The sequence below is a fragment of the Pelodiscus sinensis genome, chromosome 1, assembly GCF_052426305.1.
Source record: "Pelodiscus sinensis isolate ZL-2025 chromosome 1, ASM5242630v1, whole genome shotgun sequence".
Taxonomy (NCBI): domain Eukaryota; kingdom Metazoa; phylum Chordata; order Testudines; family Trionychidae; genus Pelodiscus; species Pelodiscus sinensis.
Window position 1 is genome coordinate 242671066 of NC_143052.1, and position 19381 is coordinate 242690446.

Sequence of the window (19381 nt, forward strand, 5' to 3'; positions counted from 1 at the left end):
CAGCACTTATCACCAGCAGCTCTTGGTTGGCAACAGCCAGGCTGAGACAGGCTCCCTGCTTCCCTAGTCACACAATGCTCCTTGTGGCTCTGGGGGTGAGGGTGGGGTGGTATGTGGCTCTGAGCTTCCCCCTCTGCCAGCACCAGCCCCTCAATACCCATTGATCACAGTGCTTTGAGACAAGAGAAGCATGCCGAGACACCTTCCCTACACTCACCCAGGGCCAGGCTGGCTGCTTCCAGGAGAGGGCTAGTGGCATGGAGCTGTGACAGGCAAAGAGCTTGCTGATCACAATCGACTGGGAGACTCCCTAGGATCGATTAATCAGTGGCCGCTGGCATAGTCCTTGCTTACTGCAGAAGGTTAGATTCCCTTTAGAACTTAAAACTAACTCATACAGGTGTGGCTATGTTTACCTGATTTAAATAACTGTTGTAAATAACGCTTAGTTCCTTGTTTTAGCTAATCAATCTTCTGTTTATTATAGTATTGGCTACAAGCAGTGTCTTAGGTATGAACTGTAAGGTGTCGGGGGTAAGCAACTGGGATTTTTTGGGACTGGGGGTAAGCTGAATGTCACTGTGTTTTTTGGTATAAGGGATCACAAAGGCAGCCTTGCTTAGGTGACAAGATGATTGGAGTACTCAAGGGGGTTGTGTGAGACTCCATGGTGAGGTTGCTACAGTGTCTGAGGAGTTTACACTAGAGACTTGGCTGGTGAAATAAGTATAAAACTAACAGCCAATTTGGGGTTTGTGCCCTGCTTCTTAACAGTGTTCATTGAGGATGGTACTAATGCTCTTGAGTCACTGGAGAGCTTGACAGAGGTTACTGACCATAGGAGTCAAGGTCAGCTGCAAAAATACTAATTTATGCCCAAATACTGCCCTTATCGACTATCTGATTACCCAATTCATCTGAATTTAACATCCCTAATGTCCAAACTGTATTACCTCGGTCTTGCTGAGCAGAAGAAGTGATAGCAGGAACTGGATACTTTTATGAGAGGGAGGCAGAAGTGGATGGAAGCAGGGTCACCCAATGTCTTAAGTGGTAACCAGAAGTTCAAATAAAGTGGAGACAGATGGGATCCTTCATTGCAGTGGCAACAGACTAGAAATCGAACTACAAAGGATCAACAAGTTTTGGCTTTGATATGCAGCTGTGGTGGAAAGAAAGTGGAATGGAATTTAGGAGAAAGAAAGTTCTTAGGCCAGAACAGTAATGGGATGGAACTGGATACGTAAAGAACAACTGACCTGTTTTGTTTTGTTTTCTAAACATGGTAAATAAAGATGTGTTGATTTAAAAAAAGGATGTAACTATTGACATGAACAGTATAAGGAATGCTGATCTATTAAAATACAGGCGTGCAGCTCCCGCCTACTCATTTTAATGAACCAAGTCCATCAGATGCGAAAAACCAGCCCTTTCAGTAATAGAGCCTTCCTTGGGATGCAAGATTACTCCCTTCACAGCATTTACAGAATAACTAGTAGTCAGGAGATAGAAGGACCTGAAAAATCAGTTTATTAACTTTTCTGCCTCTGCTACCTAGTCATCTGTAAGATGATGGCTATAGGGTTGCCAGATGGTTTCAACAAAAATACCAGACACAGTCAACATTACATCACAATCTACATTGCATCTTATTTAGAAAATACCGGATATTTATATTTTCTCAATTTGTTTCCCGAACAGAAAGCTCAAATACTGGACTGTCCAGTTCAAAACTGGACACGTGGCAACCTTAGATGGCTATAGGCCAAATTCCAAGTCTTGCATTGAGTCTGTGATGATCCACATCCAGAACATTCCAGCCTTACTAGGCTTCATGCCTATGGTGTGCTCAGCTAGTCGCATCCAAAACAGGGAGCTCCCTTGCAGCTGTAGAGTGCCCACTTGTCCCTGCACTAGAGTCCAAGATTCCCACTACTGTCACCCCTTGTTGTCCACATGAATTATAAAAACTCATGAGATCGGGAGTTTTTCTAAAATGCTATCTCCCCTGCAGAACTCTCATAGCTGCGTAGAAAAGCGTGAAAATGTGAGCCCTAAAGGCTCAAAAACCAGAAGGCAAATAAAAGGAAACCCACATCTTTTTCCTCTCTCAAGCCAGTCTCCATAATTTTAGGACCTGACTCAAGATTTGTGTAGGCCCCTTTTCTATGGGACTAACTTTTACTGGGAGGATTCTTTGTGCTACCATCTAGCCTAGACACAACAACTGCCATGATGCCTTGGGGAAAAGGGGGGAAACTGTTGCTCTCTTTTAGACAGTGCAGGGAGAGAGTTAGAGAGGAGCCAGATTGCTGGCATGGAGCCTTTTCTAGTCCAGGAGCTGCTGCTGAAAGCTAGAGCCAGCTGCTGGGAGCTTGCTGGGGCTTTGATCTAGGAGGCTGCTTCAGGGGCTCTTGGTGTGATTGTCCCTGGATTGGGGATACCCCCCTTGCTGTGCCTGTGACTGAGAAGAGCCTGCATAGAATTAACTGTGACTGTCTGGAAAAGTGCTGCCTGGGATGGAGCACAGAAGACAGACTGACTCTGGGTCCAAAGAGAGGCAGAGTGATCTGCCCAAGGAACCAGAGCTGCTGGACTGCCTTGCCTGGACTGGCTGCCTCGCTTGGACTAACACACATCCAACCTGCACAGTGCTGTCTCCACTCCAGCTGCAGATCTCCAAGCACACCCACGCAAGCATCTGGGACGCTGGCATTCCAGACGAGTGTGCACTCCGGGGTGGGATAAATGGTGGCCATGTAAATGCCAGTTGGACAAGTTTCATTTATTTGTGTACTTTGTTATTTTATTCACTTTTAGTCTGCTAAACCCTGTTTAAGTGGTTAAGTAAAGGTGTGTTAATTCTAATTCAATCAACTAGATCAGGGATGGGCAATAATTTTGGCATGGGGGCCACAATGAACTTTGGTATGTGGTCATGGGCTGGCTCCACCTCTTGAAAGGAAAGGGGAAGGGCTGGGGCTAGAGTCTTTGAATTAAAAACACAACAAAGAGCTCACAGCTCCTAGACCTGCGGCTACCGTGTTGCCTGGCAGCTGCCTGGCATTTAAAGAGCTTGTGGGTCTGGCCTTTGCCAGGGTAGTGCCATGATGGGGAGCGGTGAGCTATTTAAATAGGATCCCACTGCCTGAGCCTCTGCCTGGAAATTCAGTGTCTTGGGCAGCAGGATATCAATAGAAAGTGGGCAGGTGCGGTCTGGATCAGGCCCCTGGGTCACATGTTGCCCAGCCCTGACTTAGATGCATATTATTTATAATGGCGGTTTGAAGTTAAATCCAGATTATTATTGGAGTAAATTTATTCCTGGAGGTTCCCAAGGCACCCCATTAAGTGTGTATGGGTCCAACCATGTGGAGACACCGCTATTTTTTTATTCCTTTAAAGCATGGGACTGCAGCAAAGAGGTGGACAGAAGATCCTCAACTATCCAACATCACTGCTGGGATACTCAGGATCTCCTTTAATGTTACACACCTGATACTTTTAGGCACACAGGTGAGCGTTGCCTGCTCCCGAGTAACCCAGGAAGCAAAGAGGAATCCTAGAGGCTGGCAGAACCACGCACTTATCCAGGCCAGCAGTGGACAAGGATGAAAAGGGCAGCACAAACTCCACGTAGCCCCTGAAACTCACCATACACCAGCCAACACTCTGGAAAGCTATGCTTGAATTTCTTCCATTGCCTGCCCCCCTCCTTTTTCAGGGCTTCAGTGGGTTCCACAGTCCCCACACAAGTGAGAGGATACTCAGGATCAGCAAAAGGCCAGCGGAAGACTCACTTCAAGAATAATCTTATTAAAGGAGCAGATGTGGGGGAAGGAATGTGGATAATTCTGCCCCCCAGAAGATTGTAGGAGGACTCTTAAGAGAACCTCTTCAGAATCTGAAGAGATTCTCTTAAGATTCTGAAGTCCCCATTTAGATTTCTTCCCTGAAAGGAAAACCCCAGCATAACAAATGAATTAAAATCTTGGCCCCAAATCTTTTCTGCTTTTGGGACACAATTTGCATCTCAGTTACAGAAACCAAACTGATGCTGCTCATAACAACAACTATAATGAGGAGTCCTGTGGCACCTGAAAGCCTAAGATTTACTTGGGCATAAGCATTCATGGGTAAAAACCACTTCAAATCTTATGTCCAAATAAATCTAAGGTTTTAAGGTGCCACAGCACTCTTCATTATTTTTGCAGATATAGATTAACATGGCTGCACTTTGAGACATAGCTACTATATATAGAAAACAAACAACAACAAGAAGAGCTACAATATGTATGCCTCCTCTTTATAGACACCATCTTTATAAAGAACCATTTTTATAAGTTATCAAATCCAGCAATATAGGTTGCTGCATACAATTTAAAATACAAAAATCCTGCAAGGACTCTGGCTTGCTTATGGACATTATAACACAGAAGATACATAGCAGCCGTCACGGTGTTCCACGCCTATTCTCTGAGGCAAACAGGAAGCTTATACCTTTACCTGATTGAAAAAGCAGACAGTCCATGGAATGCAATTTCCCTAAAACAATGGCTATTTCTTTTCCTGGCCAGTCCATAGTAGAAATGTGGAGACTAAAGCTTTTTCACAGAAGCACAAGCTGCCATCTTCCACTTTTGCGAACTGCAATTTGCACTGTTACACTGTTTACTCTTTACACTAGGTGAGAGAGAATGGGCGGGATTCTTGCTATGATTCATAGGGCAGAACAACCTCACCTGAGGTGCAGTGTAGTCAAAAGCTTTAATTTCACAACCCTACATTCCAGATATGCATCAAAAATCTTTATTTTTCAACTTGTCCAGCTAAGCAGTAATTACTGTGAATGTACTACCAACAGGGGAAGACAGTCATGCAAATCTGTTTGGAGGAAACAAATAAGATTTTGCAAACTACCACAAAATCCTCTAATCTCATGATCATAGATTTGTAATACATTTTTTGTACATTGTGCAAAACCAGCAGTTTGCCTTTTTGAATATTTTGAACATTCCCTACCCATACCCTCCTTCCAAAAAGTCTACTCAATTAGCTGTGTGCTACTGTGTTTCTCCATAATGCAAAGCAAAATCTTTTGACTGCCACAGTCAGAAAGAGCTAAAGATTACAAGATGAACTCTATGAGCTCTGACACTTGCTCATCAGCTGAGCAAATACACATATGACTAATATGAGCATGGGACAGCCCTCAAATACCCCCTCTTCTTTTCTTCCTATTTACACAAGGATGTTAAGAAACAGGTAATTGACTAATCACGTACTAGATACAATTTGTATCAAGTACACGGTTATTTGATAAGTGGCCCTTGTGTGGTTCTGAAATTTAAATGTAGTAGAAGCCGGGTGTGCAGGCAGCCTGGCTCCTACTGCATTTAAACTGCAGAGGTGCAAGCAGTGGCTAGGTCCAACCGCTGTGCCTCTGCCTTCCCTGCTCTCTCCCACCCTCCATACAGTGGAGATGGTCCTGGAGGGAACTGGCTTTTAAGCTGGCTTCCCCCAGCAACAGCTCCTACTGCCCCCCCTTGCTGCTCCTGATACAGAGGCAGCAAGAGGGTCGGTGAGTAGTCGAGTAATGACTTGACTACCCGATAAGCCTATGCTTATTGGGTAGTCTACTACATGACTAGTTGTTTACATCCCTAATTTACTCTGCAAAAATGACAGTATTTGCACCCATCTTTTTCTGTCTCTGGTTCCCCTCCCAGGTTTTTTTGTTTTGTTTTTTATTTTTTAAGTGAAAGAACCCTAACATGCTTGTCTGGTGCTATCCTCCATTTCCTACCGCTGACATTTTTTCTTCCATTTATAAAAGTTTCAGAGGGGTAGCAGTGGCAGTCTATAACTTTAAAAACTATGTGCAGTCCTTAAAAGCACCTTAGAGAGTAACAAAGTAAGTGTGTGTGTGTGTGTGTGTGTGTGTGTGTGTGTGTGTATGTATGTATAAGTATTATGTGCTTTCATGGGCAAAATCCACTTAGATGAGCAGAGTGGAGAGAAAAGGGGAGAAGATATAGTTTCCCAACAAAATGAGGAAGCTTTAGTTAATTTAGCTTCTGTCTCTTGCGCTTTCTCAGAAGCTCTTGCTGTACCTGTTGGGCAAGCAGTGCAAAAATAGAAGTAGTTTCCCTTAAGCTTGTCCAGACAATGTGAATCTATCATCGACTGCTTGACAATGGACCATCTTCAGGCTTCAGAGAGCCCAACTATGACTAATTTAAAGAGTTACAGGGGCAGGAATAATCAGTTAGCACAGCGATACTCAGAGGCTTGGGAGTCTTTACTGAGTATCCTGTGGCTCTCTGCAGGACATGATATTAAAACAATCTGTGATTTAATTAACATCCAAACAGGATGTTTTTGCTACATTAATAGCCAATTACAGTTTATAAAATAATACCACTTGGACAGGCATTCTAAACATAAGAATGGCCATACTGGGTCAGACCAGTCATCCATCTAATCCAATATCTGTCTGCAGACAGTAGCCAAGCCAATGCCAGGTACAACAGAACAGGACATCATCAAGTGATCCACCTCCTTTTCTGTGAGACTAATAAACAAACATTAAATATTCCTGTTATACTGTTCAAATATATAGTACTGCAGGAACTGTGGCTCTGCTGATTGCTAATTTGGCTCATGAACCATTGAGGTGTGAGTATTACTGAAGGTTATCAGGAATATCAGCATTCTGTTCTATAGCAAAACCTTGATCTTCAGCCAAAATTCCCATAGGAGGGAGGGCAGTGTAAGATGGACAGCTTGAGACTTCTACCAGAAACTTAAAACACCAAGGAACAGAGTTTCTGATCTAAGTTAAACCAGCTCATATCTAGGGTAACTTCACTAAAGTCACTGCCTTCAACTGAATTCATCTTAATGTATATCAGTAATGAAGAACAGAACCTAGTCAATGTAGTCCTGGAGTACTCAAAAAACTAGCTAAGTCATGTTTGCTTTGTTTTTGTTTTTATGCATTTTACTTCATGTTCCTTAAATCACAAGTCTATCCCAACTGCTTAGATGGTAGCAATACCAAAATATTTTGAAGTATGTCTGCCTGTATTTGAAGTTCTTGTTCAAGGGATCCAAAGTACAAGTAAATTGCATCTAGTAAATGTTTTAATAAGATCATGTAACTACAGTGGTTTTGGGAGTGTGAAGGGGAATTGCGTAAAAAAAAAATTCAATGAATCAAAACCGGGCATAGTCACTTTTTGCATAGGAAACTTCAAAGTAGTAAGAAACTAACATTATTTAAACAAGGGGCTCTCACAAACTTTACTCTCTTAGCATCAATAAACACTGTGTGTAAAGACTCAATGCTAACATGGAGAAAGCTGGATTGGGAGAGCTGATTGTTTACATGGGGAAAAAATGTGCCCATACTCATAACTCAGGCAGGAGGCAATGTAACATAAATAAAGCTTATATTGCATTCACTTCAGTGGAAATGTTTATAGCTCTCATCTTCTGAAAAGATGCTAAGAATATTAATAGTACAGGACCAGTGTTCAACGTAGAGTTACCAAACGGTTTGAACAAAAATACCGTACACATCTGACATTACATCTTATTTAGAAAATACCGGACATTTACATTGTCACATTTATATTTTCTCAATTTGTTTCCCAAACAAAGAGCTCAAATACTGGACTGTCCGGCTCAAAATCGGACACCTGGCAACCCTATCAACTTGTGGAACTGGAAGCTGGGGGCAGACAAATGAAAACCATTTTGGGGATTTCAGGAGTATACTCCACAGGGAAATATTTTCAAAACTACCTGGTATTCTAGAATTCCAGAAAGTACAACCATTGCTTTTCAGAATCATTTTTATGTCCCCCAAGGTAAGTATTCTTCAGCAGGTGTTTTAGTATTATCCGGAAGGACGAGGCAAAGAAATCACTCCAATCCTCCCTTCCATTTGGTGGCAGAACTGTGACAAAGGGTTTCTGAATGCCTTCCCCATGACTTCACTACTTTCCAAAAATAAATCCTCCACACATCGCTCAATGCTGTAGAAGTAGTACTGATGATTCAATGTCAGACAAATTCCACTTACTCAGGTGGTAAATTACTTTGGTAAATTTACCAAACCAGTCCAGCTCCTCTCTGATAGTAATAAGTAATTGTTTTCAGCACAACAATGTAATCCTTATAATTCAAGTCACAATAAGAAAAAAAAGGCATCCCTTCGGGCTATTTCTAAAATAAAATGTGTTCTCCCACTGCTTGAGTTAAAAGAAGATGACTAGATCTAAGTATTATCCCAACTGATGATTTTTCTGCCATAAGGCATTCAGTTGTGTACACAAACCTTCTAATCTGAACTATGACACGATTTCACAGCAAGGCACATACATTTTATCTAGCTGAACTGACTACATTTGCACGAAATAACAGATCAATGTCCTTTATCATTACTCAGCCTATGCATCTGAAGTCCATCTTATGTCCAATTTCATTTAGGTAAGAAATCACTTTTTATATCCATGAAACATATAGAGTAAGATTTCACCCACATAAATGTTTTTTGTGGACAAAACCCACTTCTTCAGATGATGAACTAGAAGGGAACAGAAAGCAATATTTTAGAATAGAAAAAAAAAAAGGTACCCGTCAACTGTAGGAGCCAGTGTTAATGAGGCTAATTAAGTGAGCTGCAAATGTTCCATACTTAGCTTATAATGTAAAAAATGAGGTGTTAAATACAAGGAAGACTGGCTTTATAATGGGACATCCAGTTAATGTCTTTCTTCAAGCCCAAGGAAACAGTGAAATTTGCAGATAATGTCAATTCCACGCTCTCTCTCTCTCTAATTGGCTAGTGACTTTTTTTTTTTGTAGAAGAATGGCTATTTTTAAATCCATGATTGAGTGCCAAGGCAGGTTAAAACATTCTCCTACAGGTTTGCGTGTGTTACCATTCCTGATATCCAGTGTTCCCTCTAAGATTTTTCCACCGATGAGTAGAGTGAATTTTGTCTTGTGCACCAGTATTGAATTCATGTGCTCTTGTTCAGATGCGTGCCACTGTGGCACTCAAGTTATTAAGTAACTTATAAACCTCTCCCTTTTCCCCTTTGCTGCCATGTCTCCCACCCTCCCCTTGCCCATCTGCTCCCCTGGTGCCTGCTGCTGCCTCCCACCCCTCTCTGCTGTCCAGGATCCTGCCCTTCTCACACCCCTCAGCCCTTTCCGGACCTGCCCCTCTTCCCATCCTCCTTGACTCTTAGACTCACCCTTCTCTTCCCCTTGTGCCCACTCCTCCTCAAGCCCAACTCTGATCATCTGTAGCTACCCCTTCCCATCTCCTCTCCTAACACCTCCCTCTACCCACCTACCTGCCTCTTCTCTTTGGTGCCTGTCTCTCTCCTCCACAGGTCTGCCCTTCTGCTTCATCCCCACAATCCTCCTGGCACCTGCACCATCCTGGTGCCAGCCCCTTCCCTCACTGGCTCTGCCCTCCTTGCCCTCTTTCCTCCTGGTACCCACCCCCTCACCACCCTCTGCCCCAGTGCACCCTCATACGTGACTTGCTCCATTTCCTCTCTTCCTCATGCCCACCACTCCTTTCAACCCCTCTTCGCCAAGCACCCATTCTTCCCCTCTCCTCTTCATCCCTCTTGCCCCCATTGTTCCTCCTGTTTCCCCTCACTTCTTGCACCACCACTGATACCCTCCCTCCCTTCTCCTCTCCCTCCTGCCCTTTTCCTTATTGTCTCCTCTTGGCCCCCTGGCATTTGTTTCTCCTCCACCCTGCCCCTTGGTGCCTGCCTTTTTCTTCTCCTGCCCTGGTACCCTTCTCTTCCCTCAGCACAAGCTCCTTCCTCACCTTCCTCTTAGTTCTCCCTCTGCCCCTTCCGTAACTTTCTACTTTCAATGTGAAAAACAGTTTGTGGGGGCTGGAGCTGTGGTGCTATTTTTAGTACCATGGTCACAGCCCCAAAAGCTCTATCAGTGCTGGCCACAGCTGCTCCCAAGGCAGGACCACATGCCAGGACTGAAGCAGTGGGCGCCCGCGATGCTATTTTTAGTACCACAGTCCCAGTCCTCGTGGGACCTCCGTACTAAAAATAGCACCATTGGCAGCCCCAGCTCCAGCTGGAGTAAAGCAGTAGCTGCACGAGGCACATTCCAGCTGGGGCAATCTTACCAGAACAGTCTCACCTTGTGCACTGTGTCTCCACATGGAGTAAAAGGGCAGCTGCCTGCTGGGAACCTGCGAGGCCACCAGCTACTGTCACCACTCACATTCTGTTCCAGCAGGAAGATGAACACTGTGTGCTGCTATATGACTCTTAAAGTGACCTAACATTTTTGGTTTGTGGCTGCGCAGCTTAGAGGAATACTGCTGATATCTGATTTGTGTCCATTTATCCTTATCGTAGAGACTGTCTAGTTTGGCCAATGTTCATGGCAGAGGGGCATTGCTGGCACTTGATGACATATCACATTAGGGAATGTGCAGCTGTATGAGCCCCTGATGTGGTGGCATATGTGGTTAGGTCCTGCAATGGTGTCACTTGTATAGATTAGGGATGTGAAGGACTAGTCGACTATCCAATCAGCAAGTGCTTCTCGGATAGTTGGCAGGCTAGTTGACTAGTCGCTTCCCCTCCCTTGCTGCCTCTATCAGATAGAGGCAGAATTCGGGGGGAGGGAGAAAAGAGGGTACTTCAAAGTGGCAGCGTTGCTTGAAGCCTGGGGCCAGACCCTGGGCTCCACGTGGTGCTGCCACTTTGGAAAGCCGCATGCTGCCCGAAGCCAGCTGGGGTGTCCCCAGGCTGCATGGGGCGTTTTGCTGCGGGGAGCACAGGATTAGCTGGGAACTCTCCAGCTGACCCCAGGCTCCATGCAGCGCTGCAGCTTTGAAACACCACCTTGGCATTTCAAAATAGCAGCTCCACATGGAGCCCGGGGTCAGCAGAGAAGTCCCCAGCTGACACCAGGCTTCTAGTGGCACTTTCACCTTTGAAGTGTAGCAACAGCCCTTCTAACTATGCAAGAAGACTAACAGAACCTCCATGTAATAGCCAATTCAAAACAACAGACTGAAATACATTTAAGTTAAATTGGGTATATATACATACACATACACTAGTCTGAAGCATAATATTTTTAGTGATTTAAAAACATCCCTTAAAAAAACCCAACTGATGAACGTTGTGTGGCTACTTCCTGCTTTTGGCTTAGAACAGAGTGAAAAATACTGAAATCCAATACAAGCTGTTCTTGTGGTAATTTGGCCCACTTTAATTTTTAGAAATCTCACCGCAAAGATGTTTTTCCTAGCCCATTTTCCCTAACTGGGGAAGCGTGTGTGTACTGAACCTGGGAACCTTTTGAGATTTGTTTAAGGTAGTTCATGAACACATGGGATTTTGTTATGCATAACATATATAAAATAGTAGAAAGTAGGTACAACCACACAAACCACTACCATAGGATAGGGAAAGTCATTTAAACAGCTTACAACCAGCATAAAGGATTGCAAAGATCATGTAAAAACAGGAGATAAAGAGTACCAGTGAAATTATATTCCAAGTCAGGAAACAGCCCTGCCCACAATGTAAATAGTGTTTTGCTTATTGGAGACAGTCACCTACAGGGAAAAAAAGTCTGCTATAAGATTACTGGCAAGTCACTTTTGCTCTAAATTCTAAAGAAATAAAATCTCCCTTCTAATTGGATTATTTTAAAGTGTCATTTTCTGCAATTCCATTTCCCTTCTTCATACAGTCTTAGTTTTCTTCAGTGTACAAGAAGCTACTTAAATCAGCTAGACACTCTACAGTGTCATTCACTGGGATCAGAATTTAAAAGTGCAGTAATCCATATTCAGACAAGAAGTCTCTATCTTCAATATCAAGAGTTTCAGAACAAACCCAGATATATAGTGTGATTTTGTTTTCTGAAGATGCATTTGATGTTTGCAATAAAAACAAAAATTTTCAATTTTAAATAACGTGTTTCAAACAGTGTTTTGTTATGTGGCTTTAAAAAAACAAAACAAAAAACAGAAAGCTCTCATACTCAGAATGCAGTTAAGAGTCACAATGGATATCTGCTTCCTCACATGTTGACATTACACTGTAGAGAAAACATTCACAGGAAATGGCAACTAATTTTACTTTCCCACAGTAAAACATTTAGATGGCAGTTTATTATAGTAGTCCATTAAGACATCAGTGTAAAGACGTGAACAAGCAACATCAGTTGCAGCACTCCACTGAATCTATCAGTTTTGGATGGATCATCATCAAGACTGGAAGCCTCATCCATTAGTATTTCAGAGGTGACAACATAATTATAAATGAGAGATATGCAATGCCATTTAAGTTTACAAAACACAAACATCTTCACAGAGAATGCTCTAGCACTAAAAAGCTGTATTTCTATAATTTCAAGACAATATTAAACCACTTTACAAGCTCTTGAAATACTTAATCAATACTGTGAATAATTAAAGAAACACCATAACTGTTATGGCAGAGAAACATTTTAACTGGAGCTGAAATTAAGTTTCACATGGTAACTACTTATATATGCACACCAAAACTCTTAAAGCTCTTAAGTTTCAAATAGTGTTCTCTCTTTATTTCTACTGATAATATGTTACAATCACAGTCACTTACCATATATTGCACAACACATCTGTTATACATAATTTATCCAGAGATCATTTAATTTCTTCTGAAACAGTTTATAAACTTGCCCTTCAAACTGAAATTTACTCAGTGTTTAAGAAAAGGCTCACAGGAGAATCTGAATAATGTAATTTTATCAGAATTGTCAGCAGTGCAAAATAGATCTCATCACGGCTGTTTGTCAAGACGATCCTTGACATGACAAAATTTCAGCAGCTGGAGATGAGTACTTATTGATAACTCAGATTCCAGATCCTAAATTTTCAATGCTCTTGGCAGCCCTCCAAGCTGCCAACCACCAAAACCATCCTACTTCCAATTTCTCATAATATAAAAATCTAGGGTAAAATACTGGCCCCAAGTAAGTCAATGGCACAATTGCCACTCACCTCCACAGGGCCAGGATTTTACCACATATCTTCCGACCTGCAACTGAAAATGCGCATATCTAGAATTAATCTGCAAGCGCAAACAAAATTACATGATCACCTCTTCAAGGTAGACGTTTACTAAAAGCAATTTAAAATGCTTTCACATATTACAGTTTCTATTTTATGAATTTTATGTACCCCCTCATATTTCATTAAAGGTAATGTCAGAAGTTTCTTATATGCAATGTCAGTCACAAAGTCTACTGTTTATTTCATCCATTTCAGATATTTTTGCTGTTGCAGTGTCTCTCTAAGATTGTCTTTCAAGTGTCAAAATGCCAAATCACTGATTTTGCTCATTTAAAAACTTGTATCTTCTTATGTTTAAAAGTAAAAGCTACAACAAGCCTAGAAAAGGCTGGGGGAAAAATCATGTTTTTAAAAGAGTCTGATCCCTCCAAGACTGCAAAACAAGTCAGCACAGACTTTCATGGAAAAGTCTTACAGTGTTGGTGCTGCTCATGTTAGTTGCTGGAATGGCAGTTTTGAAGAGTGAAGTTGTCCAATTATCACAAACACTGAACAGATTGTAGCGAGCTAAACTGCCAGGTTATATTCTGTCAATATGTTTGAATGCTCACTGTGGATGAGGAAACTGAACTCTTTGGACCTTCAATTTTTAGTCTCTTTACTGACTGCCAAAAGGATGCCAGTTGTGGTGCTGGTTTTTATATATCCATTTCTGGCTAAGAACTTGACTGTGACCAATGTATCATTTCACATAAACACTCAATGGTTACCAAATGGTAACAACTTTCTTGCCACTACTGATGTCCTAGAGATAAGGAAAGTTCTATACCTCCACTACCAGCTTCAGGCCTTGACGTCTGTCAGCCCGAAGACTAAATCTACGATCCCATTCCCCTCCAAAGTCATGCTTCATCAATTAAATTAGTCAAAGAGTTAACTATTCACTGTATTTACTTGAAACATGTTATTGACCCATTTTCTATTTACTATTTCTATTTACATTAAAAGAACGATAAACTTAGAAAACAACAAACGGCCTGGTAGCACTTTATAGACTAACAAAACAAGTAGATGGTATCATGAGCTTTCATGGGCACAGCCCACTTCTTCAGATGACCAGAGTATTGAGTTTAGGATATGCAGACCCAAAATAAATAGGGGAGAAGGAAGAGGGAGGGAGGGGTGGAAAAAAAAGGGGGCGGGAAACAAGGAGCAGAGGGTATGAAAATATCAAGGGAAAACAAGTAAGCAGAACTGGTAATCTATAAATACCTGAAGACTGGATAGTTAAAAAGAAGCAGATAAGAATCAAAGGATAGCAATTAGATAGGAAGGGTACTAATGCAAGAATCTACACAGACAAAGAGCTGTTGGCACCTTCATTGAATGTTAGGTTGATAATGTCCCAGCCATCAAATGTTATCTTATCTCAATTGAGAAGGTGATCAGTGGAGAAATTTAATTTTGTGGATGAATTGTAATTCCAACACCTCTCTTTGTATTTGGCTTGTAGAATTGGTTTGCGACAATGTTGAGAGCTACAAAGTCAAACACTTAAATGTCAGGAAAAGGCAAAAATTTAAATATCTTCAAATTTCTCACTATGCTTCTCTTTACTAATTTAGCCCATCAATATCTCCCTTCCCATTCATCACGTTTACCCTCATACCAATCCACACATCCATTCACAGCCTGGATGTTTTACCACATACTAATAATTTCACATAGACAGGGAACAAAAAACAGGACTATGTAGCACTTTAAAGACTAAACAAGATGGTTTATTAGGTGATGAGCTTTCGTGGGCCAGACCCACTTCCTCAGATCAAATAGTGGACTGAGGAAGTGGGTCTGGCCCACGAAAGCTCATCACCTAATAAACCATCTTGTTAGTCTTTAAAGTGCTACATAGTCCTGTTTTTTGTTTCAGCTACACCAGACTAACACGGCTACATTTCTATAGACAGGGAAGACACTCTCCAAGAGCAATGCTCAGGTAACAATGTACCAGCTCCTCTCTCAATTGCTGAGAAAGGGATGGACTTTATCAGGATAATGTCTTTGGACCTTGCTCTGGGGGTCCTCGTTTTGCATCAGCCTCTGGCTAATAGGTCTGAGGAGTGTGAAGGTCTTCACATCTAATTACTGGGAGAAGGAGCTCTGTGAATGTTCCCTATTTGTACCACAATGTGTAAGGGTGGGATCAGGGGGTCTCCGATTCGCCACCTTTAGTGCAGCCTTTATTGTTTGGTTCCCTCTCATCAACAATTAGTTCAAATTCCTCCTATTTCTGCAGTTGCTAATAGCTTTAAATGTAGCAATTCCTGATTGGGTCCTCGTGGGCAGCAGTAAACCTAAAAGCAACAATGAATCCTAACCCGTCTTTTCGCAATACAACAGTGGATTTTTTAAACGAAACTTAGAATTGGCAGAATTTGATGGAACTTGTGCAAGAAGGGTCCCTACTCTTCTAGGAGAGTGGATTTGTAGAGCTCTGATCAGGACTATAAGCTGTCTCAATTTCTCAAACAATGAGCATTATATAAATAGCTGTGTTTTCAAGAATCAAAGAACGAACTAGAAAAATCTATAGGAAAGTTGGTTTAAATATGCATTTTATGGATTATATAAACCATGCTGTTTACTTCAAAATTCTTCCTGCAACACACACAAAACACATACCTCAAAAAACCCCACTGAACAGATTGTACATTTACTTTTATAAGCTCAGAGACTTATTTTAAAGTTAAGGTGACTTACCCTGAGCCAGAGAATCCAGCCAAGAACACCACTCAGAGAAAAAATAATAGCTCTTCATTTCAGCTACAGAAATTCTTAAATCAGTCATCTTTATGATTAAGTAAAATCAAAGGGAAAGTCTGCACTTTTCCCTTATTATGCTCAGATCATTCTATCCTGCTGTACACTTAGTTTTGTTATTGATTGAACTTTGGTCCTTAAATGCAATAGGAGGGACAGGATGACTTTACTCATACTTTCCCTCCAGTGATTACACTGCTTCTTGCAAACACCTCTTTAATTAAAATATTCTCTCTCTCCACGCCAGGTATTTACATACTGTAGATATACCAAACATCTGACATGTTGGCAACAGACTTTAGCCTTGAAGTCTTAGTATTTATTTCATGAAAACATTTTGGGTGTGTTTTTTGTTTTCTATTTTAAGCATTGACAGGACTGAGCACATGCTGATAGTCTGCTAGTGAGATCCATAATATATTGTGTATCGGGGCAGGAGGTGCACTGAAGTCAGGTGATCATGAAATCAAGTGTCAAGGTGGGTGAGGACTACCTTCTGCTGGTGTAAGACACAAGACTCCAAACAACATGGAGCTCTTCTTCAAGTCTCACTTTGTCTATTGACAGCTGTTAAGGGTTGTGAAGTGTACCAGAAACATTATCAAGCAAGATTTTCTATATTTTTCTATTTTTGCACATGTGATGTAACACAAAGTTCTGGAACTTCTAGCAGAGTCGGTAACAGAACACAGATCTCTGCTTTCCCAAACCTCAAACATGCAGCCTGTCTGAAATCATCTGACAAATTAAGTATGTGACTATTCTCTTTGTGAACATTAAGTCCCAATCCCTTTCCAGCATTCTAGCAAATAGCTGTGTGGCCTGCTCGCAAATCATGTGTCACACCTCCATCTAGAGGCTAGTTCAAACAGAGCTTTCTTTTGGTATCTCTTACACACCCTGGTCTGAAATGGCAGAGGTTTGTATCATGGTTCTCATGGTCCAGGCTTCAAATCCTGGTTACAAGCCACAGGGGAATGGATATAAAAAGGAACTGTGTAATTAAATACTACTATAATGCATGTGCATAGAGACAGGAAGGATTTAGGGCAATCTTAATTCTGGCCTTTTTTAACGTTTAAGTGGCTGTCTTTGCAAACCTAGTGTTATTTTAATATAGGGAATATATTACTTTGTTAATAAATATTTGTGTTACAAGAGGGCTTCTTTATGTCTTAAGTTAGCACTTATGTACATGGACAGTAAGCTTGTCAGGGTATTGAATGCCTTCATTATATGTTTATACAGTGGATGATAGGGATGTTAAATATTGGTTAACTGAATAGTCAAGTAACCTCATGAATTCTTATTGGTTACTCATCTATTCTATTAGTCCCTGGGAGCGGGGCCAGCAACCAGTGCCCTGTAGCCCCACTCCAGAATAGCCCCCTGCTACTGCATGCTGCTGCCTCTGATACAGGGTGACAGGCAGGAACTGGTCTGGAAGGGGAGCCAGTTTAAAAACCAGTTCCTCTTGCACACCAGCTGCCTGTCACACAATGATGCTGCCTCTGACACAGAGGCAGCAACCCCTCTCCAAGAGGGGAAGGTGTTTGAGGTTCTGGACCTAGTGTGAGCCAGAACTGAACCAGGTTGCCTGCCTGTCTGCCCAGCTCCTAACACACTTTAAACGCAGAGCTGCAGCAGGGGTAGGTCCTGGACCTGGCACAAGCCAGAACGGAGCCAGGCTGCTGGCCAGCCTTCTAAAAAAATTCATTAGTGGAGGGTGAAGGGGGTGGAATGCACGTCATCTATAACATTAACCTAAAAGCTTTTGGTGATCAGTTAATCAATGACACTATTACATTCCTAGTATATAACACAATGAGGACTCTAAACACTACTGCTGTATCAATCATTATCAACACACTACTAAATAAGTAGCTGGGAGGCCTTTCTAATATTACTAATGAGCTAAGTAGGTCAGCTTAAATATATGCAAAATTCATTAGGGAGTGACAATTGTTCCATCCGGAGAATGTTTGGAGTCCCCTATATGAGAGAGGTTTTGAGGTTCTCCAATCCAGCTCCCCGCATCACAAACTTGCTACCACGCTTTCCATTATTGCCAGACTCAGAGAACACAGCATGGACCATGGAAACTGATCTATCCCTGGCACCAATTGAGGACGTAGTTGAGGCAGCTTAGTATGCAGGGGATGCTTGCCAAAGCGACGGGGAAATCATGGACCTGTGGTGAGGTGCTTTAGGGCACACATCTCCATGGCTGCAGTGCTCTTGAACCCTCACTTTGACAGCTTCCATCACCTGTCCTGAATCAGAACTATAGATCAAGGGATTGTATACAGGGCACCACTCACCTGTGTATATCTGAGGCAGTGGCTGGAGACAGCAATCTAGGTCCTAGCTCTACAGTTGGGAAAGATTCCGGGGGGTGGGGGGAGCCAAGGCAAGAGAGAGAAGGAAAAATGGTCATGGCTTGGGGAAATACTCTTCCAATCTACCACTGACAGTGGGGAGGGAATAGCTAGGACCTGGGACTAGGGGAGAGCCCCACCTTTTCAGAGGGCGCCTAAGAAATGGGATACTGGTCTTGCTCTTCATTAATGTGAATAGAAAAGAAACTGAAGACAGTTTGAGCATTCAGAGTCTGTAAGGCTGAACAGCTGATGTGGTTTATGTGAAAACTCTAATGTGGAGTTATCCAGTATACAAATTGGGGCATAAATCACTCGCCTAGAGTCTCCAGCTTTCTGGGCTATTTGCCTCAATAGGTATGGCATAAGAGTGGAGCTCCCCCATTCCCAGTTGCCAACATGGGAGTGGAAGTGAGGGGACATCTGCTCCATTCTCAAGTTCTTCGAAGTGCTAAAGCACAAAGGATTCTGGGACAGGGGGGTGTAGGAAAAAAGTACTGTGTCACAAAATTAAAGAAAAGGTTGAAAGCAACTAATCAATTTCTAAATCTTAGGGCCGACAAGACAATAATTTATTCCAACTTTTACTTTTAAGTCACAACTGAGGCTTTTTTCAGACATAGCCATCTGCATTTCACAAACAGTGACATGGTGTTTTTATGGAAACTACGTTAGTTCTGTTACTCTATGACAAGCACTCACTTGTTCAATAGGAATTATACCCGACAGTTATCATATGCAAAAGTGGCGAGGAGTCCTGTGGCACCTTATAGACTAACTGAAGTGTTGGAGCATAAGCTTTCGTGGGCAAAGACCCACCGTCAGATGCATGCATCTGAATACCCTGCATGCGTCTGACGAAGTGGGTCTTTGCCCACGAAAGCTTATGCTCCAACACTTCAGTTAGTCTATAAGGTGCCACAGGACTCCTCGCCGCTTTTGCAGATTCAGACTAGTACGGTTACCCCTCTGATACTTAATATTCATATTATTTGATTGCTATTCACTCAATCCATAATCCATAAAACTTTGCTCAATCCATAATCCATAACACTTTGTTTTTACAATACATGGCTGACATCTTCCTCTGGAATCGCAGCTAACA

General features: G+C 42.1%; 1 protein-coding gene across 15 annotated transcripts in view; it reads right to left on the bottom strand.

Moving 5' to 3' along the window:
* The window catches only part of MCF2L (MCF.2 cell line derived transforming sequence like), a 249952-nt gene that overhangs the window by 133466 nt on the left and 97105 nt on the right, over nucleotides 1-19381 (bottom strand). The window contains exon 1 of one of the 15 annotated variants that reach the window (XM_075917824.2): nucleotides 15839-15989. The exons of the other annotated variants lie outside the window; for them this stretch is intronic. Within the exon in view, the coding sequence (XP_075773939.2) occupies nucleotides 15839-15926 (88 nt within the window). The 5' untranslated portion in view covers nucleotides 15927-15989. Of the gene's footprint in view, nucleotides 1-15838; nucleotides 15990-19381 lie in introns of those variants that run through there. 15 annotated transcript variants of the gene reach the window in all.